Source organism: Sapajus apella, unplaced genomic scaffold (assembly GCF_009761245.1).
Source record: "Sapajus apella isolate SASKATOON/1434 unplaced genomic scaffold, GSC_monkey_1.0 scaffold4, whole genome shotgun sequence".
In the NCBI taxonomy this organism is placed as follows: Eukaryota; Metazoa; Chordata; class Mammalia; order Primates; family Cebidae; genus Sapajus; species Sapajus apella.
This window is the reverse complement of record NW_022436944.1, coordinates 7,595,365-7,620,742: the sequence shown is the minus strand read 5'-3', so window position 1 is coordinate 7,620,742 and position 25,378 is coordinate 7,595,365. Positions and strand designations below refer to the sequence as shown.

The 25,378-nt window shown below is 41.0% G+C and overlaps 1 protein-coding gene and 1 pseudogene across 7 annotated transcripts; both read right to left on the bottom strand.

The window, feature by feature from the left end:
- Positions 1-1,085: 1,085 nt before the first annotated feature.
- On the bottom strand, positions 1,086-25,326 carry B3GALNT1 (beta-1,3-N-acetylgalactosaminyltransferase 1 (globoside blood group)). Of its 7 annotated transcripts, none has more exons than XM_032261710.1 (5): positions 25,247-25,326; positions 24,311-24,401; positions 23,122-23,211; positions 5,537-5,623; positions 1,086-2,876 (listed from the first exon to the last, which is right to left on the bottom strand). In XM_032261710.1, the coding sequence occupies exons 2-5, from the start codon at positions 24,332-24,334 to the stop codon at positions 1,848-1,850; spliced, it is 1,230 nt and encodes a 409-aa protein (XP_032117601.1). In that variant the 5' UTR covers positions 24,335-24,401; positions 25,247-25,326; the 3' UTR covers positions 1,086-1,847. The 7 variants fall into 7 exon arrangements, with proteins under 7 accessions (XP_032117601.1, XP_032117618.1, XP_032117591.1 ...); XM_032261727.1 differs by lacking the exon at positions 25,247-25,326 and adding an exon at positions 24,784-24,962 and having other exon boundaries at positions 5,537-5,620; positions 23,122-23,214; XM_032261700.1 differs by lacking the exon at positions 25,247-25,326 and adding an exon at positions 24,784-24,961.
- Positions 9,512-13,473, bottom strand: LOC116539109 (annotated as a pseudogene).
- Positions 25,327-25,378: the final 52 nt, after the last annotated feature.

Genomic DNA, 25,378 nt, shown 5'->3' with positions numbered 1-25,378 from the left:
GATGGAGATTAACAAGGGCATAGATTGATTCCACAGAATATTTCATTTAATTGATTTTTATAACTGGATTAGGTCAGAGCCCTGGGAAACAGAAATAGCCTTGTTATAGAGAACCACACATTATAGTTTTAACTGAAGTTCTTTTTCATGAAAGACAATTATAAATATCTGAGTATTACAAGAGCTGACTACATACTTTCAAGTTTATATTTCCTGACAAAGGATATGATCTTTTTCCATCCTGTAATTCAGAGAAAAAAGAACCACCTGCCCTACATAAACTCTAAAAGAAAACTGCGTAATCCCAAGAATAGGGGGCAAGGACTGCTCCTCTTGGACCTACTATTAGCAAGTCCAACAAAAAATATATATATCACCACTTCTATGAAGAAATGCCCTTCTATAAAAGCATGAGATTAAATCAGATATGACTTTACACATTAGGGCTTTTATGTTGATGAGAAATTAATAGCAGCGGCAGCTTCTTATTTATTCACAAACTGTTCAAGAGAAAAAAACACAGGGCAGATTAATAATGTAACTTAGGGCCGGGCGCGGTGGCTCACGCCTGTAATCCCAGCACTTTGGGAGGCCGAGGCGGGTGGATCACGAGGTCAAGAGATCGAGACCATCCTGGTCAACACGGTGAAACCCCATCTCTACTAAAAAAATACAAAACATTAGCTGGGCATGGTGGCGTGTGCCTGTAATCCCAGCTACTCAGGAAGCTGAGGCAGGAGAATTGCCTGAACCCAGGAGGCGGAGGTTGCGGTGAGCGAGATAGCGCCATTGCACTCCAGCCTGGGTAACGAGAGCGAAACTCCGTCCCCCCCCAAAAAATAAAAAATAATAATAATAATAATGTAACTTAGATCTTCAATCTTCTCTTTCCAACTCAAATGCTGGAATATGACACTCTTTTTATAATATTCCGCCCATGAGGTTCTCTCCCTTCTTTTCTGCCTTCAGAGTTCTTTCCAATAGAAAATTACTGCCTGCATTATACATTTCCAGGTGGAAAAATGAGAAAGATTAAGTGACTTCTAAAAATACTAGGGACTATATTTTTAAAAACAAGACAATAATTCAGATTTTCTTGCTTTAATTCTTCTCTATATTACCACAGTAAAATATTTAACAAAGGCCAAGAGATTACTGATATGCAATAATGACCTACAACTTTACATTAATGGAGGTATCAATAATAAACTGATCATTTAAGTAACTGGAACATGTTCAAATGTAAATAATCATTCACTATCCTATTTATATTGTCCTGAAATCGTCAAAACATTTAAAACACAAAGTTTGAATATTAAATAACTCTGAAATACTGCAACATCTTGAAGTACCTTCTAAATGACCAAAAATAGGTAAGATTTTGTTCAGTACAACTTCAGTGAAGAAGTTTTTTGACACAGAAATACGTATATTGTTAAACTGGTAATCCACATAAGATACACACAAAACTTTCAAGTGTCTAGATTGTTCAATAAATAAAACTCCACATTGTTTTGTTTTTATAGCCTAGTGACCTTATAATTCAGTGACACCCTTTTAAGAAATTCTAGTCTATAGAATGACATGTTCAAATTGTTTGGTCCTATTAATTTCTTTAGGAAAAAACCTCCAATTCCTTTAAGATATTTAATTCCTCCAAATATCATCTTTAAAGGGCCTGACTAATAAATCACAAGTGTAACCCTCGTCTCTAGTCTATGGGTTCTTCATGAGTTTCAGTTCAGTGTAAGCCAGCACACCGATCTCTCCATGAATTTTCCACAGTATCGACTTTAACACTTTCCACAAAGTACCCTGTCATTCTAGGCTTTTTGTAGAACGTGAAGTTAATAATGGCATGTGGTGTTCCTTAGCATGACCTGCCAAAAAGTGATGATCTCCTTGGAAGAAAAGCCGTGGGCTGCAATCACACGTCTGAGTTGACAGACATCCAAATGGATTCTATATAGAAAGAAAAGATTTGTGTCTTCTGGAATATGAATGTTTACTTCTAATAAATTCAAACAGATCCCGACATAAACATCTTCAAACTTGATGGGTTTTACGTGACCCATCATTTCATAGATCCTTGGCACCAAATCTCTGGACATTATATAACCCAACCCACTGCAGTATGGAGGGAACACCTTAAAAGGATACTCCTGGTATGAAATATGGGTTTTTTGGTAAAATCCTCTATAGGAATAATTATCAATTAGAGGATAACCTGTGAAAAACTTCTCTGAGTGGTTTAAGTTTAAAAGATACTTCACTAAATTGCCAGTATTGATGAAAACATCAGTGTCTGTCTTCATGACATACTTGGCATTGGGGCAAAACTCAGTTACCCACCTGAATGCCATAATGGTTTTCAAGGTCAGGTTATTATATGTGTCTAAAAAATCTTGTCGGATTATGTCACCATAAAGAAGGTGTTCATCCTCTAAAGACAATGCCAATGTTTTGTCTTCCTTTTCAGCCTCTTGGCCTAATAAGAAAAATGTAAGAACTTCATATCCCCACCAGGACTTTTTTTCACCCCAAGTAACTCTAATGGCCTGCCTGGCTTTCACATCTGAGGGGTGGGAGGTCACCAGAATGACCAGAAATGGATTTTGATGAGAGCAGTTTGAATGCTCTCGAAGTGTGAAGCGAAAGTCTTGTCTGTATATCGGCTCGTACTCATAGAAGTACATCCAGTTCACGCGTTCTATCACATTATAGTGGGGAAGGCTGAGGTACCACACCACGAGGAAACTCAGGAGTGACAGCAGCAGGAGGCTCCATTTGAGGGATCTCAGTGACATCCTACTCGGAAGGACAGTCCAGAGAGCTGGGGCCATCCACAGCAGCTCAGAAGCAGCAAGCCAAAGGTTCTGGAAGAGTTATCATAGATTGGGTTAATATTCCACACACAAAGCACATTGTCAAAAGATATCTGACTATCTACTCAAGGAGAAAGAGTAGGAGAACAAAATCTCAGTAAAACAAAAATCCTGACTTGAATCTACTTCATTTAACTATAAGGAAATAGATGCCAATAACCAAAAATGTATTTTAGTTTCTTACATCAAGACCAAGGTTAAAATATATCTTTTGATTATTTTGGAGTAGAGTTATCCTACTCTACATAAATAACTATTTACCATGAAATAAATTATATCCTAGGTGCCTGGAGGGACAGAAAGAGATGGATAATGGTGGGTTAAAAAATAAGTCTACCATAAAAACAAATAAAATGTATCTCCTCTTTACAACTATAAAAAAGAAGGATTTAATTGGGGATATTACTATACTATATATATACTACACTGCACTATACTACACCACACCACACCACACCATACTAATTGTGGATATTACTGCGGGGATTGAAGGGGCTATTACTAGCCACATGCCCAAATAAATGAAGGGTCTTTCTCAGCTGTGTGTTCTCATATGGATTCTAGCAAATCTGGATAAGAAAAATCCTACAGTGATCATTATTCTATTCTTAGTGACTGCTGATGTAAGGTAGAGATTCTTCACCTGAAAGGTGAGTCCTCCAGACACAAATAGGATAATCTCTCTTGAGTTTTCAAACACTAACTATGAAATAACTTTTACTTGCCCAAACACCATTTCTCCCCTCTTTTTACCTCATTGGTTAAACTCAATGCTCAGTCCAGATAACAACTGTTTAAATCAAAGGCCTGTCCTTAGTACCGAGTTTTCACATTTCCCATTCCAACTTCTTCAGAAATTGCACACCCAATCAGAATCATGGAATGGAAACCTCTAGAACACTTGCTTTTACACAGAAGCTCCAGCTGAGACAAATGGAGGCACAGAACATTCAGACTGTGGAGTGATAGCAAGGCCTCAGCTCTGCTCCAGAGCTCAAGGCAGAGGGTGGTTTACAATTCAGGATCCCACAGGGTTTTCCTTGCACCATGAGCATAGACTTCGGTCTAAGGGCATTCATGTATGTGTGTTTACTGGACATCTTCTACTTCCAAAGACCAGGCGCTAAGGAGACCAAAGGAAACAGGAGACAAGAGACAGAAGAACTCCCAAGGCAGTGTGTAAACATGGCTCCACAGTACAGTACACATTGTTTACATCTAATGCTAAGGAACTTTAGCATAAGGGACAGATCAACAGCATGAGGAAGGGTGGAGGAGGCTGCTGGCAGGTGCCCTTTCACCCATAATTACATGGGGGAGGGTTCTTGGGAAGCTGAAATTCACTATGAAGGATGGACACTGTGAAGGCTGGTCTACCAAGGGTTCTACCCTGGGTCTACTTTAGGGTCTTTGGACATACAGCTCTTCTGTCTCTTACTACATATGAAAATAACAGGATTTTAAGGCCCCTTGTCCTCTTCATCTGGTCGTCTCTTACCTGCCCTGATTACAATGATCTTTTCTATATGTAATGCTTTCTGTATTTTAAACCCACACAATGCAATTTAATGTTTCAGCAAACTCTCTCCCATTCAGTTCCATGTCTATGTGTCTTGCCTCTCAACTTACATTCTATGACTTGCTGACAAAGACAATTTTTCTCTCAGGAATCAAAGTGCAAGACACTTTGGAGTGCAATGGACACTGACGCTTTCATATGCTATCTCCATTTGTAAATGAATAAAATACAGATTTGTCCATCCACCTCCTATCCTCTCATATCCTCTTTACTAGCCATACACTGCCAATCCTCCACCCCACAAAAAAACCTGAAATTGAATAGTTTGAGAGCAAGAATTAGGAAAGTAATTAATACTGCCTTTATATGTTTTCTCCTCACCTGGCTACTGGGCACTGCACAACCCTTGAGGGCACCATTTACAACTTATACATTTATTACAACAAATGTCTCATTCTAAGAAATCAGCATATTTTAACAGATTTTGGAAAAACAGAAGGAAAGTGTTGTAAGGGGTGCCATTTATAACTGCATATGGATGATGGAGGCTCTACTACTCTTCAACAATGGGAAGAACTTAAGATGGCAAATCTTATTATAAAAGTTATTTTTTACACATTCTATAAGCCATGGTTTCTAAATGTGAGAATGGTTATGATGTCCATCACTTATGGACCCATGAATAAAATAAAGCAGCAGCAAAAAGAGGAGAAACTATTTAGTCTGAAAGTGAGGAAAACGGACTCTAAAGAACTAGCCAGAACAGACTTTAGGTCACCTACAACACAGGTGGCTCCAAAGCCAGATACCGAAGTCCATGCTTCAGCTCTGTCCTTTACCAACCAGGATGAATGTGTATGTTATGCATCTCTTGAAGCCTCAGTTTCCTGTCTCTATATTGAAGATATTAATAGAGTGCAAATTAGTGATAATATATGCAAAGGCCTATGTTAGGTATTCAACAAATAGAAGCTGTTACCATCAGCTGTGGCTCTACCCTTGGCATCATTTCCAACCTATTTGTAGTCTCTAAAATGATTCCTACTGTCAAAACATATTATTCTGAAAAAATAATCTTTACTACTTGAAGAAAAGTATATTTGAAAGCCATAAATATATTTCCACTGCTTACCTTCTTCTTGATTTTCTTCTTCTGAGTAAGAAGACCTTCAGTTTCACCAATGGAACATTCAGCAGGATGCAGCTGTGGGAAATACTGCTAGAAGAGAAATGTTTGAGGTTATACGCCGATTACCCTGATTTGATCATTCATTACACATTGTATATATGTATCAAAATCACACATGCCCCCAAAATACATACAACTATTATATACCAATTTTTAAAAATTAAGGTAAAAATAATGCTTAGAAATTCCACAAGATCTATAAGAGGTGGGGCGCGGTGGCTCACGCCTGTAATTCTAGCACTTTGGGAGGCTGAGGAGGGCAGATCACAAGGTCAGGAGTTCGAGACCAGCCTGACCAACATGGTAAAACCCCGTCTCTACTAAAAATACAAAAAATTAGCTGGGTCTGGTGGCGCACACCTGTAATCCCAGCTACCCAGGAGGCTAAGGGAGGAGAATCACTTGAACCCAGGAGGCAGAGGTTGCAGTGAGCTGAGATCGCACCACTGCATTCCAGCCTGGGTGACAGAGCAAGACTCTGTCTCAAAAAAAAAAAAAAAAAAGATCTCTAAGAAATTTAATAGCATTTATTTATGAGTCAGGGAATTAGAAGTAAAAGAGGAAAAAAAAAAAAAAGACCTCCCAATCCCCAATTCCTTTCTAAACTGGGAAACATATGTGGAAATAAAAATAAAAACAACAAACTGCTTGTCCAGAGAGTTCATGGCTTCATCATGGGGAGAGGGCACTTGGTATTCAAAAACAGCATGTTTTTGAATTACAACATGTATCTAGATTCTCTCATCAACTGGTATTATATGTCACCCTACCACAGTTCCACTTTCCTTGAGAAGTAAATCAGGTCACTAAAAAAAGTAAAAAAAGTAAAACTAATTCTCTGTTTCACACACACTTCACAGACACAAGCCCGACGTGTGAATGCTAGCTACCGCTCCCCAACCCACTTCCTTCCTCTCAGCCTCTGTCTCTACTCGTGAATACTCAAGAGACGTTAATGAAGTGAAAAACATTTGAGGTACATCTCACTTTCTGCCATGAGTACGTCTGCTCATATCCTGAATTTTCTCACTGGTCAAGTTTGAAAACCAGAGTAGGAAGTGAGAGAGAGGGAGGCACTGACATACCACTCTTTATACCAAAAAATACTCCACATGGATTAAAGATGCAGAGGAAAGAAAAATGAACCTGTAAAAACATTAAAAGAAAATATGGATAAACATTTTAATAATCTTGAAGTGAGGAAGACCTTTTAATGACCCCACTGTAGTAAGAAAACAATCCAGAAACCACAAAGGAAATTTTGATCAAATTAAAAAAATCAAAACATTATTTGACAAGGTTGAAAACACACACACACACACACACACACACACACACACACGTGCACACATGCAAATCAAGGTTGAAAGATGGAAAAAAAAAAAACCAGGGTAAAAATCCTGGAGACAGTTATGACAAAAAAATTAAGCACAATAAAAAATGAGTTCTTAGCTGGGCATGGTGGCATATGCCTATGGTCCCAGCTACTTGGAAGGCTAAAACAAGAGGACCACTTGAGTCCTGGAGGTCAAAGCTGCAGTGGGCCCTGATGGCACCACTGCACTCCAGCTTAGGAGGCAGAGCAAGACCTTGTCTCAAAACCAAAACCGAAAGAATGCAACTTATTACTAAGAAAAGGGTGAACACTAAAAGAGAATGTTAACGGCCAGGCAATTCTCAAGAGAAGTATACAGATGGTATGAAATAAGAAAAGATGTTCAAATTCACAAACATAGATATTCTGACGGAAATCTCAAACTGGTCATTTTTTTTAAGTGACACTACACAGGAAGTATGAGGGGAAAGGGTGTTTCTGTGGGCATTCACATGTACTTTCCAGAGAGAAATTTAAAAGCATTTATCAAAGTTTTACATCTGCAATACAAAATCCATACCAATTTAATTTTTTTAAAAATCAGGAAACTGTATATTATTTATAATATAGAGACATTTGATTTAATGTCTATCAATAATTATTTAAAGAAAATTATGATACATTCCTACAATAGCATCTTTATTCATTATATGCAATGATGCTTACCTATAGTCCTTTGATATATTGCTAAGTGAAAACTGAAGTTGCAAAACTGCCTATGTGATATGATTGCTTCTGAAAGATGAAAAGTTAAGTGTTATAAATCCATGTGGCAACATCTGCAAGATGAGATGTCTGGAAGGACGTGTTCCTGTATGTCAATGGGTTTACATTCTCTAGGATTTCTGGAAGATTATTTCTCTTCTCTCTTTCTTTCTATATAATTTGGATTTTCCATACTATTCGTGTACTGCTTTTGTAAATAAAAAGCCAAAAAATCTGGAATTTAGGTTTAAATGACTCAAAATTCCACTACACGGTTGTGACCCTTAGCTATCAGTTAGGATCCCGAGTTTCACCTTATCCTTGCTTTTCTTCAAAAGTGCTTCCACAAACAATTCATGACATTTCTGTTAGCTATTATTTTCTATTATTTCAGTAAATATTATCTCAGTACAGTAAGGAATAATTTGAATAATCCATTTAAGATGCAGTAACACTAACAGAAATCAAACAAGACTTATATTAGCTACCGATAATAACACACACACACACACACACACACACACACACGTACGTCTATCTAACACTTTCTAAAGTGTTTACAACAAATTTTATTTTCCTTCAATAACCAACCTTGTGTGGGAGGTGGGCAGCTTATATTGTACCTATTTCATAGGTGAATTTTAGAGCATTCCAGTGAAATAAAGACACTTTCAAACAGACTAGGAGTTATAAACTCCACAAGCTCTTGGTGAAAGAAGTAGCAAAGGAAGTATTTTAATATGAGGAAAAATGAACTTGGGGGAAGGACTGGAATGCAAGAAATTAAGGTAAGGAAGAATATTAAACGAATAGTAAAATCTAGTAAGTATAGATAGTAAAAAAGAAAAGGAGAGAAGAGTAAAAAAAATTTTTCATGTGGTTAACAAATGTAACTAAAATACTAGGTAAAAATAACATGATGGCTACAAAAAGATGTTTCCTAGGAAAATTAAAATATGCTAACATTCTTAAGGAACAAACAGATATGCATAAACCCTCACATTTTGCTAAAAAGTTCATTTGAGAATGTACATTAAGCTTCACAGTAACCACTGAAAGAACAAATATAGAACATATATCTTCAAAATTGATTGAGAAATAAAAGTAAGTTATCTGTCTGTTCAATGTAAAGTAGGAAAATAGAAAAGAAAAAGCGGAAAACATGCATGCATGCAAACAGAAAACCAAAAGATGATGGCAGGAATAAATCTAAATGTGCTGTTAATAAAGGTAAATATAAATGCAAACTTGTCTACTAAAAAAAAGACTCTCAAGCTAGGTGTGGTGGCTCATGCCTATAATCCCAGCACTTTGGGAGGCCAAGGCAGGTCGATCACCTGACATTAGGAGTTCAGGACCAACTCAGCCCACATGGTGAAACCCCATCTCTACTAAAAACACAAAAATCAGCCGGGCATGGTGGTGCACCACCTGTAGTCCCTGCTACTCGGGAGAATGAGGCAGGAGAACTGCTTAAGCCCGAGAGGCAGAGGTGGCAGTGAGCTGAGATCCTGCCTCTGCACTTCAGCCTGGGCAACAGAGCAGCAAGACTCCAGAGCTTCTCAGGGGGTGGGGGTCTAGGGGAGGGATAGCAAAGGGTGGGGGGGATAGGGGAGGGATAGCATTAGGAGAAATTCCTAAAGTAGATGACGGCAGGGGGATGGATACAGCAAACCACCATGGCACATATATACCTATGTAACAAACCTGCACAATCTGTACATGTACCCCAGAACTTAAAGTATAATTTAAAAAACATTAAAAATATTAAAAAAAAAAGAAAGAAAGAAAGAAAAAGAAATGATGAACCTTTGGAAGCAGCTATGTATAAATAATGATTTTTTAAAATGAGACTACAGGAAAATATACCATACCCATCAGCAGGAAGAATGAATGAAACGTGGTTAAAGGGAAAAAAAGACACTAGCCACAAATACTATACTATAATTAACAGCTGCTAATTCGGGGTGATGGAAATCTAGGTGTTCTCTTATATTTGCAGTTTTCTTTGTATTTTATCAAAACAAACGGAAAAAAAGTGTAATAAAAATGCTTTGGATATCAGAACCAATCCACCCTAAATCTTGACTGTAACAATGACTAGTTGTATGACCTTTGGCAAGTTAGTTACCTTTTCAAAAAATTTCTTTTTTCAGCTATAAATCAGGCATCACAAAGCTAATTCAATGACTGTGAGGTTTAATGGAAAGAACATGGATTAACCAGTCAGCATAGGGCCTGGCCCAGGATCAAGAGCATTTAATGGTTTCTGAATATTCCCAACATAAAGAAATGATAAATGTTTAAGGTTATAGACATCCTGAATTTGATTTGATTACACATTTTATGCATGTATCGAAATATCACATGTACCTTATAAAGATGTACGATGTAAAATAATTTGTGTGCGTGTGTGTGTGTTCAAAGTTTATTTCAAGTCACAGTAAATATACAAACTAAGATAATAAAATGAATTGTCTTGTTCTGAGAGAAGGTGATGGGAGTCCTCCACCTGGCACTGATTTGAGTCATTCAATGATTAAGATGCAGGTCATCTTTTTTCAATATTTCAACAAAATTATACAATTAATTTCCAGATTTCTCATCAGGTATTTTTGAAAACCTATCAAGGTACTCCAGTGGATTTCTGTATTTGTTTCTTTAAAATCAGGATACTCTGCCTTAGAGGCAACATGGCAATCTGGTCTGCAGTCAGTTGTAGAACCTGCATAATCAAAGCAGCCTTCTCATGATCCTGTGGAGTGACTTGGTTCTGCCTAGGACTAAAGCCACCAGACTGGCCTTCTCCCTGTAAACTCGCTCCTTGCATGCCTGTTCCCTGCATGACTGGGACCTGTCTGGATCCCTGGGGGACAACCACTCCCATGTTAATTGGACTGGGACCCTGCATTCCACTAGGTATTGGTCCTCCAGGACCAGGCACTGGGCCTCTGGTAACCATGCCTCTGGCCTCCATTCCTCAGATTTCCATCGCATGGGTCTCCACCACTCAGGCCTCCATTGCACAAGCTTCCATTACATGGGCCTCCTTTTCACGGGCCTCTAATCCTCTGGCATCTAACCCTGTTGCCTCCATGGTTCGGGCCTTCATCGCTCATGCATCTATTCCTCGGGGATCCTGTCCATCTCTGCATTCCAAGGGTAGACCCCTCTGATCTAACATAGGTCCTCTTGGTTCTGCCATTAGAGTTCTGGTCTCACATAATGGTCCTGCCCTCAGCTCATGTTGGGGTGGTTCTCGGCTCTCATGGCCAGGAATATGGTGCATGGGTGGACCCTGATGAGGTGTTCCCAAGTAACCTCTAGGCTCTACATCTCCAGTTACAGAAAGTAAAGTGCCTCCCCGTGGATCATTCAGAGCATCTCTGAACAAGCCTCAAGGGTTTGGGACGTTGGCAGGCAAGGATCCCCGCTGCACAGCTGCTCTGGGGTCTTGCATCAGCACTTGTCCCCATTCTGTGGACACTGGTCCACTTCCTGGCATTCCAACCTGAGTGTGCATTCTTCCTCCAGGAGCAAAGGAACCAGGGCCAGGTCCTGTAATGGATGCTGGTATTTGCCCTGGTGCTAGAACTCCACACTGCATAGAAGCTCGCATCAGAGGAGGTGCACTACTGACATGCATTCCACCCAAAGGCTGGACCTGAGGGGCCTAAGGATTCTGCTGGTTCACTGACACACTGGATCCTGAGCCAGGCCCAGCAGCATGGACTGGCTGAGGGTTGCCTGCAATCAGCGTTGGGATATTTGTCTGGCAATGCAGAATTTTCAGGGCAAATTCCAAATCCATAAGAATAAATAAATATATATTTTAAATGATACTCAGGCATGTAGACAAATAAGGGCTCAATTGAAGTGCCCACCATGTTCATAGCATGTGTGTGTCATAGAAAATCAAACAGGCTGGAGACCTCAGATTGGCTCATTTCCTGACAGTGAGAGCACAGGGCAGCTGGCCTGCCTCCTTAGGACAGTTGAGTAGTGGGCTACAAGGACCCTAACACTGTTCTAAATTCCATATCCCAGGGGAGAGACAGAAAGAACTATCAACAATCTCTATGAATAGAAAAAAATATGAAAAGGCCCAACAGGGAAGTATACCATTATTTTATTACTAACTTCTTAAATAATGCCACACATCATTGTCAAAAAAAGAAATTATAATTTTAAAATAATTCAATTTTCTAAAAGATAAACTTGTGGCCAAGCACTATGGTTCACACATATAATCCCAGCACTTTGGGAGGCCAAGGCGGGAGGATCTCTGGAGGCCAGGAATTCAGGAACAACCTGGGCAACACAGTGAGACCCCGTACCTACAAAAAGAACTTTTAATTTTAAGATAAACTTGTGCTTATATTAACTACACAGGAATTCACCAACTAGACTATAAGTAAGTTCTATTAAGCAAATAGTATCTTATCTATTCCACCAACCTAGTGCAATGCTGGGGGAACAGCCAGCCACCGGTAATTACTTGTTGATTTAGGGGTTGATCTGTAGCAGCTGAAAAAACATCTCAAATACTAGAAAAGCTCAGAAAACCTCCAGATAAAAAAGGTTATCAGCTTCCAGAGTATTAAGTGTACCGATGCTTCAACCATCAACAAAAGTACCATCCTCAGAGAGTGGGGAATCAGGAGCTCCATTATTAAAGGCTGCCTCTTTCCCAATGCCCCATTACTCACAGGCTGCATCTCTGTCTTATCTACAGCTATTACAGCTGCAAAAGGGCTCTGTGGGCCAAAATCAGAAATCATTCAAACAAACTTAAACTATTATTTTTTTGGTGGAGGACTTCTCAGAGTTTTTAATATGTTAAGGTATATTCTCTGAGAAGAGGATACAATGTGCAATGTTTCTCAAATTTCTCTGAACAAAGAACCTATTTTAATAGGTTTAATTTTCAGAACCTCTGTCAGGACTAGTACCCTACACTTTTGGAAATCCCATCCTAGGAGATCTTTGTATTTATTGAATTAAGAGACCAGTTTCTGTGAATTATTAAACCCATAACAATTGTAGTAGTAGTAGTCTGGAGTAAATACAAATTGGTTCAATTACTTCAGAAAACTTTTTAGCATTACTAAAGTTGGACATATATGTACCCCACAACACAGCAATCCCACTCTAGGCAGAACACTCACCATTAAAATGTATGTATTGTTAAGGACATCAAGAAATATACAAGTGGAGGCTCAAGTCCTTCTGATGGTGCCCCCCCTCAACAAATGTACAAGAATGGTCACTACAGCACACTAGTCATGATAGGCCCAACATGGAAACAATCCAAATATCCACCCACAGTAGCGGAGAGAAATCCATGTCACAGCACATTATACATCATGGACAAATTACCATGTCACATGACATCACGGACAATCTGCCAACCATAATGTTGAGTGAAAAAAACTAAGCACAGAAAGAATAGACACTATGATTCCATTTACACAAAGTTAAAAAGTAGGCAAACTAAGCTATGGTGTTAGAATTCAGGACGTTGTAGCCTCTGGGGAAAGGGAGGAAATATAATTGGGAGGGAATAAGGGGACTTTCTAGGTGGTAGCTATGTTCTGTCTCTTGATGTAGATGGTGGCTACAGATGTGTTCACTCTGACAATTCACCTTATAACTTATGCACTTTCCTTTTTGTATGTCATACTTCATTACAAACATTTTTAAAAAGCTTGTCAGGAGAGTGGTGGCGTAAACCTGTAATCCCAGCTATCTGGGAGGCTGAGGCAGGAGAATCACTTGAACCTGAGAGGCAGAGGTTGTGGTAAGCCAAGATTGTGCCATTGCACTCCAGCCTCTGGGCAAGAAGAGCAAAACTCCATCTCAAAAAAAAAAAAAAAAAAGCTCGGCAGTCCACAAGGTCATTCTGTGTATCGTTGTGTGTACTCAGTGTTAACAGGTATTATCACTGGTACCAGGGAGGAGCAACAGTAACTGCTCCCAGGCACCAGCTCCTATAATCTTCATGGGAGCCCCATGAATTAAGGTGCTTTAAAAACCCTTTCTATCCCCTTTTAATAGGTGAGAAAACTAAGACTTAGGTACAGTCAATATGCTCAAAATCACAGGCTAGTAAGTGGTAGACACAAACTCAAGCAAGACTCCAGATCCCACATTCTTGACTGCTAGATCCCAGGGAGTATGCTGCCTGCTCACTATGCTTCCTATGCTAAGGAGCTCTTCTGACCAGAGCTGCTTTGAGTGAGTTTTAATTTCTGGCAACCATTGAACCTCGATTCAAACAGTACAGCAGCATCTCAGCTTTACTATTTTCACATAGAACAACCTGAAATACAATATTTTAAAAAGAATTGTAACTAATTGCTCACACAGATATACACCTTTTTATTTTGCACCAAAAAATACTGTACACTAGAAAATAAATGGGTCTATCAGTGTTCAAATGCAGAAACTCCAGGAAAACAGACAAACAGACATGCTACAATGGCACAATTATTCAAGCCAAAGTAACCGGAAACTCTTTCCTGGGGTACAAAAATGTTGGCTATTTCCTGCAAAAAGAAATCAAATTTAACTATTAAAAAAATATAACTCTTCTTGTTGCAAATGTAATACATGTTGATTAGAGTTACGGAATGCCAAAAAAGCACAGAGACAATAAAAGCTTAAAAGTAACAATACTAACATTAAAAAAAAAAATTTAGAGATGTGTCTTGCTATGTTTCCCAGGCTGGAAAGCAGTGGCTATTCACAGGCACAATCATTTTGCCCCGTAGCCTCAAACTCCTGGCCCCAAGTGATTCACCCTAGTAATTGGGACCACAGGTATGTGTCACAATGCCTAGCCACAATGTTCACATTTTTTATGAAGATTTGTCAAGTCTCTGGCTCCATGGGTTTATATAAGCCCTTCTTTCATTTGCTACTGCTACTTCCTCCTAACTCTATTTCGACCACAATGGCTTCCATTCTTTTTATTTTCTCTTTTCTTAATTAAAAAATATGTAGATACATAGAGATGGGGGTCTTGCTATGTTACCAAGCTGGTCTCAAATGCTTGGACTCAAGCAATCCTCCCACCGCAGCCTCCCAAAGTGTGAGGATTATAGGTGGGGGCTACCAAACTCAGCCTGGCTCCCATTCTTATCCCTGAATATGTCAACTATTTTCCTCCCTTGAGGAGCCTGCACTTACTCTCCCCCTCCACCTAAAAAGCTGGTTCTTGGAAAGTCTGGCTCCTTCTTATGCCTCAGATCTCAGCACAGTGTCACTTAGGAGAGTCCTTCCATGACCCCTAATCTCACGTAGTTCCCCCAGCACTCATCCCACCTTATTCCCTTCTGTAAAGTACATAAATCTGCTTTGGTTAAGGAATAGCGAAAGCCAACATTTGTGCCAAAGTGACATAGCAAGTTTAGGGCACAGGTGCATACTTTACTTATTAGATAACCTATCTAAGTTTACACTTGGCTTCGAGTCACTATTGCTTGTAAAAGGTATAACTGCCCTGCTGATGTTGTGCAAGGGGCTTGCATTGGCTTGACATGGCTTGGGGGTGCACTAGTGCCCAGAGAGAAAGTAATGCTACTGATCCCTGTAAGCGAGAGCAGGTTGCCTTGAAGGAAATGGCCAGGAACTGGCTTGTCCCCAAAGGGAAAAAGTGAAGCTGCTAACTCCCAAGCTAGTATTGTAGGTCAGGGATACAGGTGCAAGGGCTGGGGGTGACAGAAGCCACACAGCAGGCTGATAAGAGGAGCCACAAAGCTGAAGCAAATAGACAAAATGAAGGTAAACCATGTGAAAGAGTGTAAGTAAGCTGCTGATTAAATAGCTGCTGAATAAAACTAAATTTCACCTGCCTACGGCCCCTACATGGGTGTTCTTTCAGCTATTTGCCCATCCACCCACTCCCCTCGGACCTCAGCTGGGACTCAAACCTAACACCTTCTCAGCATTTAACCCTATCTAGACTTTTAAAAATCTATTTATGTTTGTTGATTGTCTGCTCCCTTCAAAGGAAAGTAAGATTGGAGAGGGGGGAAACCTGACCCACCTTATTCACTGCCATATAGCCAGCGTCTAACACATAGTAGGCTCTTTGTGAGAATATATGCATACTTTGCAAATGGTTTGGTAATATACTTTTATCCACTTAGTAAATATTTTCAAGAATACACTGAATCCAAAAGTCAGTTGAATTTGCTGGATTATGCTTTTCTTCAGCTCTCTTCTAATAACAAAATCTTATTGTAATAGGCTATGCTGATTCTGATCATGTGCATTTTAAAAGGCCCAGAAAAACAAAAAACAAATGTTGGCTGAACTTTAGGTCCAAGCATGCTATATTCAGGATCATCCATGTGCTAACTATTACAGACAATTACAAACTACAGTCAGTTTTACAACATTCTAACTTTTCGTCTACACAAAAGAAACAATACTGCGAAGGGAGTGGAAATCTTAATTGCCTAAAAAAAGGTCCTGTGCCTATTCAGCTTAATTCAAATCATCATTACACACATCAATCATATATATTCCTTATAAAGGAAAACTAACTCACATATCAATTCATATCCTTGAGAGAAATTTCCCCAGTACCCATTCAAACTAAACACATTAACTTATAAACAAAGCAATATAAAACTCTACTATTCAATTAGACTTATCAATTAAACACTTAATTATTTTCACAACTTGCAGCTGCTTTGTGTTCGAGGACCTCCGCAGATTACACTATAAATAAACACAACCAGTGCTGTCTGACCACTACTTTTTTTCCTCTTCTTTAACCCAGTGGTTCTCGCTTTGCTGCACATTGTAATCTCCTGGAGAACTTGAAAAACACAGGAAGCCAAGCTGGATCCCAGACTACGTAAATCAGAGTTTCAGAGGGTGGCAGGGCTCAGGTGGCCGCCATATTTTTTGCAGATGCGCTGCTGAAGCCAGCACCAGGTGGCTGTATTTTTAAAGCTCTCAGGTGACTCGAATGTGATGCCCAGACCCTCACTACTCAAAGTGCAGCGTGTTAGGAATGCAAAGCCCCAGGCCCCACCCCAGACCTAGTGAATCAGAAACATTGTTAACAGGTGGCTTATGGACATACTGAAGAAGTTTGAGAAGCAATGAAATAGTACACTTGAGCAAATTACTTTTTAAGCTTTAGTTAACTTATCTGTAAAATGGGAACAATACCTTCCTCCTGGGTTTATTTTGAGGGCAACATGAAATAATGCATGTTAAACACCTAGGATAGGGCTGCTACACAGTAAGGGCTAAGTCAATGGCATTGCTGTTATTATTAGAGTCCACACTATGTGCTTCCTCTACATACATTGTCTACATTTCCTTTATAAATCTTGCTCCTAACTCCCAACAAATGTGTCTTGCATGGCATGATGTCCTCTAAAATGCAATAAAGCATGCAAATAAATCTTAGTGGGTCCACCTTTTCCTTTCAAATCAGTAAGTCTTCTAGAGTCCAAGGATTGTTTCCCCTAGACTCTCCCAGTGCCTGATGTTCTGCTATCCTGCAAATACGAGCCTCCAGGAACTCCTGGTAGAGGTCCACAAGGCCAAATGCACATTTCTTGGATCCTCCTCTGCACATAGGCTCCCCTCTCCCGGAATCCTTCTTTCTGCCCCAGTCTTCCTACCACTGAACACCATCTTTTCTGGGCAATACTCACACTGCCAAAAGTCTCACCATAAGCACTTCTAGCAACTAGAGGAGAGCTGCAAAATACAAGGACCTTTTCCAACTGTAGTGCGTGTGATATTCAAGTGGCATTGGGCTCCTTTATTTGAGGATTGTGCATATTTGATATGGTTTACATTTTTCTCCTTACTTGGGAACACACAGCTGGACATATAATAGGAAGTGAAATTTTATTTACTGAATGAATAGCAATTGGTATATTTGCCTAATTTGGTAACACTTACATGCTTTACTCTGTCAGGGGAAAGAAAGGCTTACATTGAAAAGAACCTGCTTTTTACTCTATCCAACTTCTACATACTCCCTTCTCTCCAAAATTTTAGCAACAGTCCTTGCTTGATCCTGGTACTGTAGTAAGCATGTTCCACTGCTTCCATTTGTTTGATTACAACAATCTTAGGAAGCAGGAACCATTATTACAACATGTATCTTTCAGCTAACCAGCCTGAGATCTGGACACCTGCTCATTAGTCAGGGTGTCCGAGCCTGCAGAGCTGCACTGTAAAGTCAGGTATCTTCACCACCCCAAGTGGAGTCTATAGCCTTTGCACTACAAAGCTTACCTCCAACCTTGTTTAATCCTATTGGCCTGGTGTCTTCATACTTTCATAGTGCAACACCTCTGTTCTTCCTCAGAGGTGAAGAGTTGTCAATGCTAAACTAGAAACTTCTGGCCGGGCACGGGGCTCAGGCCTGTAATCCCAGCACTTTGGGAGGCCAAAGCAGGCAGATTGCTTGACCAGGAGTTCAAGACCAGCCTGGCCAACATCGTGAAACCCCATCTCTACTAAAAATACAAAAATTAGCCCCGAGTACTAGTGCAGGCCTGCAATCCCAGCTACCCAGGTGGCTAAACCAGAAACTTTAAAAAAGGGAAGTCTAGTTCAATCTCCATGCAAATCATGCTCAGCTCTTCTAAATCCTCACCCAGTTTTCAACAAGTCTTCCCCAACAAGTTCACTTTTTGGTAATGGAGAAGTTGCTGAAGAGACTGATCTTAATGAATCTGCATTCCAAATAACTCTGAAGAAGTTGCTGAGACTCCGTAAACATTAGTGAATACTTAAGACACAAATGCAACAACCGTCAGGAGCTAGAAGATTCACAGAATGCTGTGTTTGACTAACCTCAGCCCCATTTTCAACAGAGTTCTTCAACAGAGGACCAAGGTAACTCCTAGACAACACCTAAGAATCAGGCTTCTCTGTAAAGAGAGCTGGGCACTTACAGTCCCTCTAAACAAAATGGGAAAATGTGAGTAATGATAGTGGCTAGATGGCTTCAAAATTAGCTGATCCATCATAGCCAGTGTATTTTTTATACAGTAATTTGTTCAAGACACATTTCTTGGGCTTCTGCTGGGCTCTGAGAATAGTGTTACCAAAAGTGCCAGAGACCTGCCCTCCTGCTGATATTCTAAGGTTGACTGGAACATCTTTGTCAAACTAGGAAAAAAAGAAATCATAGGCCTATCTTTAGCCTTTTCTCATTTAATATTTCTAATTAAAGACAAAGGAATGTAGCCTTATTCAATTTTGTAGGCAAGAAAAAAAAAACAGGAAAAAATGACAAATTCATTAAAAGATGTAATTATAATCCAAAAGCTTTTAACAGGTGAGAAAAGGCCAAAGATAGCAAGATGCAATTTGACAGAAACACATTTATTGTCCTATGTCAGAGCTCAAAAAACCAACTGCACAAGAGCAGGATGGGGGACCATTTTAACAGCAGCCTAAACAGACCTTATGGTTTAGCTAAGTATGAGTCCAATATGATAAAAGGTGGTGATGTAATGGAATAACTGGGTAGTCAGGGAACAAAGGATTCTAGTTCTGGCAGGAAGGCAAGTCATTGAATTTGAGGAGTTATTTCTTAACAGAACTTTAAGGTACTGGGCTAGGATACCTCTCAGGCTCCATGCAGCTCTATCAGCATAGAGATGACGTTCATTCTTGCACACCACTCTGTCCCCAGCACCTAGCATAGTGCCTACCACATAGGAGGCACTCCCAAGTACTTGTGATTGAATGGCAGTGCTAACAGAAACTCTACAAGTTAATAATAGATTGTGTCCTTCTCTCTCTCTCTCACACACACACACCCTAATATACTCCTAGGTTCAAGAAACAGAAAAAGCGTCTGGGCAAAAGGGGTCATAGTTCCATAGCTACATATGTGTTCCATTTCAAAAGGATCAAAGGGTCATTAACACATTAAATTCAGAAGAGGGAACCTCATTTGGTGAAGTGTTTATCATCTCCCATGAGGACTGTGTGACATGTGGTTGAAGGAACTGGGGATGCTCTGTTCTGGAGACAATAAAAGCTCAGAAGGGCCCTGGTAGATACTTTCAAATTATTTTGAACAATATGTATCACTCCAGAAGGCAAATGACCCAAAGATTTAAAAAAATTAGTGGGAGAGTTCAATACAGATTACTAGAATGGGCTGCTCCTCACCAATGAAAATCTTCAGTGGCTGTCAGGTATGTTATAAAGGTTGATTTGTCACTGCATTTTAAGTTATTCTAAGAAACTTCTAAGGTCCCTTTTAATGACAAGGTTCCACAACTCTGTTATCGATGTTTAAAATATAGTTCATAGAAAAGGTTTCATTTTGGCATAAATATTTTAAATTGTTCAATTTCTAGGAATGAATTTGAAGTATTTACTGAGTTTAAGAAAAAAGCCCACATGAGGCACTACTCTGTGGCTGTCACACAGTTTTAGGTAGACAGTGTAGACAGTGAGTATAAATACCTATACTGCATTACCATTTCCCAATCCTTCCCTTGAAACCCTGCTGGATGCAGAACCACCATCCTCAGGTATCTTCTAAGATGTATGGGAAAATGTCTTTCATTAAAGCTTCATTAAAATGGAAGTCTGCTGTTTCGATGTGCTGAGGTAGAAGACACCTGAGTTTTAAACATACAGGTAAATAAGACATATATAACGTTTGAAAACAAACTACTTTCCTATAGGTAAAACAATCCCTGTATATGGGAATCTCAGATTTCTGGGTTGCGGCACGCAGAATCTTTTATGGATTTCTGGGTTTGGTAATGAGAAAAATGAGGAGCAAACAAAAGCAGCAGGACTTCAGAAGGAAAATTTAGCTGCAATCTTCTTTTTGCTTCTGCCCTATCTGCACATTCCAATAAAAACACACAAAATCAATCTTAATAATTTGCAATACATGTTGGGATTTTTGGCAGGGCCTTTTTTTTTTTCTTTTTAAAGATGGCTGAAGTAGAGTTCTGAGTACTATACAAGTTTACAGTGCTTCTAACTACAATTTACAAAGCACATTTCATGACATTGTAAAATGTGTGTTAACATCAATCCCATTTTCCAGGAACAGTGCAGCCCAGGTAGAGGAAGACTTGGAACCCAAACTCGAGCCCTTGAACTCCAAATGCCAAGCTCCCACCAGGGCACAGTGCCCCAAGAGACCAACCTCACAACTAATCCCGCAGCCTCCCGAGATTCTTGGGCAGGGAGCAAAGAATGCAGCTGCAGTAGACGCACTTCTACACTCAGGATGGGTAGTCGGAGAGCACCACGGGACAGAGCAGCCAACAGGTCAACTAGGTCCAGGGAGCTAGGAAAACTGGAGCAGAGCGAAGATCACACAAGTCAGACAGAACAGCAGCAAGGCTGCCCTGAAAGCTGGGCTTTCTGCGTCTGTTTTGTTACACACTGCTTTATCCACTGGAGGAAGGGCATCGGGGAGCTGCTCTAGTTAACATTTCTTCCCATTACTACCCTAAATTGGGAATATTACAGATCTTTACTATTCTTGTTAGTTACAACAATCCATCAATTACCACTACCTTTGTCATCTGAGGGTATTTCATTCATTCATTTGATATTCTGAACCCGTGTTAGAGGTTGGGGCAGCAATGGGGAAGCAGACAGGCAAGCCCTGTCCTCAAGTTGGTGACACTCAATGCACAGCACGGCGGAAGGCTCACAACTACACATTTCAGACTAAACATCTTGAGTGAGGCCCACCTGGAGAACATGGGGGAGGCTTCCCAGCTCAAAATGTTTCTAAATTAGTGACCACAGTCCATGGCAGGGAGGTGAGTTTGCACTCTCAGAATGTTAGTGCCCAATAAAGGCATAAATTATAGAATCTGTATCGGTATAGAGAAAGAAATTATTTAATACTTAGAGATGAAAGTTGATGGTAAGTTTTATCTTAGAAAGTGGGTAACTCCATTCTCAACAACAAAGTCTGTAACCAGAACAGCCAAATGTAGTTCCAGATATGAGACATGGTTTTAGCCCTCACTGTCATCCTGCAGGAATGGTGGCTATAGGCTTGTGAAATGTTTTAACAGGAGCAGGACCTCTTTATTCTAACTTTTATGAGCCTGTTCAAAATGCACAGCTTGAGAGTTTAGCAGAAATCCATGTTCTATCCCAGAAGTGGGCAAACTTTTTTTTCCCCATAAAAGGCAGATAACAAATATTTTCTTTGTGGGCTCTGGGGTCTCTGTCTCAGCTACTCCATTCTGCTTCTGCATAAAGTGGTAACTCCATTATTGAAAACAAAGTCTGGAAACAAAATAATAGCTAAATATAGTTCCAAATAGGAGACAGAGAAATAGAAGCCATCTATTCTAGCTTTCTTTTAGTTCCTTAACGTCTCAGAGCCTCAAGGAGCACAGGTTATCACTCCAGCCAAATCTTCCAACCTTTAGACATTTGGGGCCCCACACTAGGGATGTTCCATGGCTTCAACTTCCTTTCCCATGCTGATGTGCCCCCTACAAATTGCCATATTTCTAGCTGATCCTCTCATCTTCCCCTGGCCTCTAATGCATGATATGCCAAAAGGCCTGGGAACAAAATCAAATCAATATTTATAATATACAATTTTTTATTCATATAAAACCATTGTTCGTAGTCCTAAGAGGGATGTTTGCCAAAGAGCCTGCTGTTAAATGAACTGTAACTTTTGAGTGCATCTGTTGTGCAAGGGCAGTAAAAGTATCCTGTGCGACCCCATATGCTTGACCCTATCCATGTGGCTACCCACGCAGTGGGAGGCTACCCCACAGTGAGCAACAATGGTCCATCTCTGTAAAGGCTTATTTGGTCTGGACACGACACAGTTGTGAAAGGGACAAAGGCATTTCCTAAAACAGAGTTCTACCTGCATCATCCATTGGTGGACGGAACAAAGCTGGAGTCTGGACAAAAGAAGAAGATAAATCATTCATCCAAACGGGAAAGAGGAAAGTATTCAATGGAGCATTTTCTTAGGCATAAAGGGAGCTGAGTCAGAACTTGAATATGACTCACCAAATTAAGTTTTTACAGTTATTGGGTTTTCCTGAAGAACCATGGTATTTTAATAATTCAATTTTTTAGAAAATATATATTATAAGAGCCAGGTGAGGTGGCACACACCTGAAGTCCTGACTACTCTGAAGGCTGAGGTAGGCGGATCACTTGAGCCCAGGGGTTCCAGTCCAACCTGGGCAACATAAAGAGACCTTGTCTCTATTTTTTAAACAAGAAAAAAGAAAATATATATAATCTCAAATGCCTTAGTAGAGCTTCACTCTTGAACTTCTTCAAATCCTCTGATGAAAGAATCATACTAGAATATACAACAAACTTCGTGGCTGAGTCAACAATACTTAAAACCTTGTAAAGGGCACTATTATGGGCATTTTAATCAATTAGGATAATTTATAAGTTAAAAGTATGATGAACTTACCTGTGAAATTCCAGATGAAATTAATGCTTTAAGTTTTCTGTTGTTTTCTGTATTCCATGTTTTAATTAAAACACTCAGATCTGCTGTGAACTACTGAACAGAACAGAAAAAGAATATATATGAGTCATAACTTAATACTGGGAACTATGACTTCTGAAATCAGTGTTCTATACATAGCAAGTTGGTTTTGGAGCAATTTATTATGTATCAACACCTTTTCATTTTTAGAAAAGCCTTGATCCTCTCTTTTCACATTTTTTTTTTTTTTGAGACGGAGTTTCGCTCTTGTTGCCCAGGCTGGAGGGCAATGGCGCAATCTTGGCTCACCGCAACCTCCGCCTCCTGGGTTCAAGCGATTCTCCTGCCTCAGCCACCCAAGTAGCTGGGATTACAGGCATGTGCCACCATGCCCGGCTAATTTTTTGTATTTTTAGGAGAGACGGGGTTTCACCATGTTGACGAGGATGGTCTCGATCTCTTGACCTTGAGATCCAACCCGCCTCGGCCTCCCAAAGTGCTGCGATTACAGGCGTGAGCCACCGAGCCCGGCCACCTCTCTTTTCACTTTCATATCACCTCATGCTCTAATCTGAAATTATATATGAACTTTTTTTTTTTTTTTTTTTTTTTTTTTTTTTTTGCAACGGACTCTCACTCTAGTCTCCCTCTGTTGCCCAGGCTGGAGTGCAATGGCACAATCTCAGCTCACTGCAACCTCTGCCTCAGCCTCCAGAGTAGCTGGGATTACCGGCGCGCACCACCACGCCCAGCTAATTTTGTACATTTAGTAGAGACGGGGTTTCACCATGGTTAGCCAGGCTGATCTCCGGATCTCAGGCGATACATCCACCTCGGCCTCCCAAAGTGCAGGGATTACAGGCGTGAGCCGCCGCCCCGCTCGGACAGTTTTGCCAACAGTTTATTTTCAGGTCTGGAGTTAGCCAACGGCCATTCATTTGCATGAATATGTTAGTTTACGAGGGGAAAAATATGTCATAGACTCTTATCTCTTAGTAATACACAATTCTCTTCTCCAGACTGCCACACGTTCGGTAATTTGTGTTTTATCAGGCAGCGACACATGCTGAGAGCACAAATTCAGCGCCCTTTTTTCGGTTAAACCTCTTGGGGGAAGGTAAAAAAGAAAATTTGTTCCCAGTTGAAACTTGTAAACCCAAATTTTCCTTACCTCTGAAAACAGAAAAAAACACATGATTTGGCAATTCCTTCCTTGATGGTAGTTTTTCCGACAAAGCAGCCACCTCCCAAACGCAGGCACTCTGTGCAAAATGCAAAGGACACAAAATCACGACAGCCCTGCAAATCTCCCTCCTAAATCCAACAGTAAGAAGGTGAACGAATACTTAATTCAATGACTTCCCGTGCTTGCGGCTAGCATCATTCCTTCCTGCTGGGAAAAGTGAGACTCCATTGCATCTTTAAGATTCCTTTTAAAATGCCTTGAATGCTCCTTAACACCCCGGTGGGAATCCTGTAGCCCTAGCCCCGCGGGGTTTCCTTCTCTCTCCGCCCATGCCCATTCTCTTCATCCCCCCCCCGTTTCACATTCCTTCCCAATCCCTCTCACAGCCCTGCGCCGGGGCCCTTCCCCAGCGTTCCGGGAAAGCTTTCGCTTCGGGCCTGGTAGGGATCCAACAATACCGTAACACCGTTCCCGTCCTCTTCCTCGGCACCGCTGCAAACGCCCCGGGTAGCTACCGGATTTGACCGTGGCTGGACGGGCGCGGGCAACCCAAGGCAGGAATTGCGCCCTGGGGAAAGGCAAGGTGGACAACGTGCGGCAGCAGCCGAGGCCTGGGCCCTCAGCGCGCCCCCGCGCTCCTCCGCGTCGCCCACTGCCCCGCTGGGCCCCTTCCCCCGCGCTCACTAGAACCTGGGAGCTGCTCGTCACCGAGGCCCGCGCCCCAGGGCGCGGCGCCTGAATCTGGGCCGTGCTCCGGGAAGGACCGGAGGAGTGGGCGGTGCCTCCCGGCCTCGCCGTCTAGGTCTCGGCGTTCCCGAGGATGGCGCGTTTTGGGAAAAGCGGGCCCGGTGGTCACGCCCGCCACCCAGCCGCAGGTCTCAGCCACCTCAGAGCCTCTGGACGGCCGCCCTTCTCACTCACCTCCTGCGCACAGCGCGCACCCAGCTCGGAAACGAGAAGGCGACCGGCGCTCCCGCCCTGCGCACACACGCAGCCTCCCCGCAGGCGCACGCACGGCCGAGCGCGCGCAGACCACGCGCCTGGGCCGCGGCC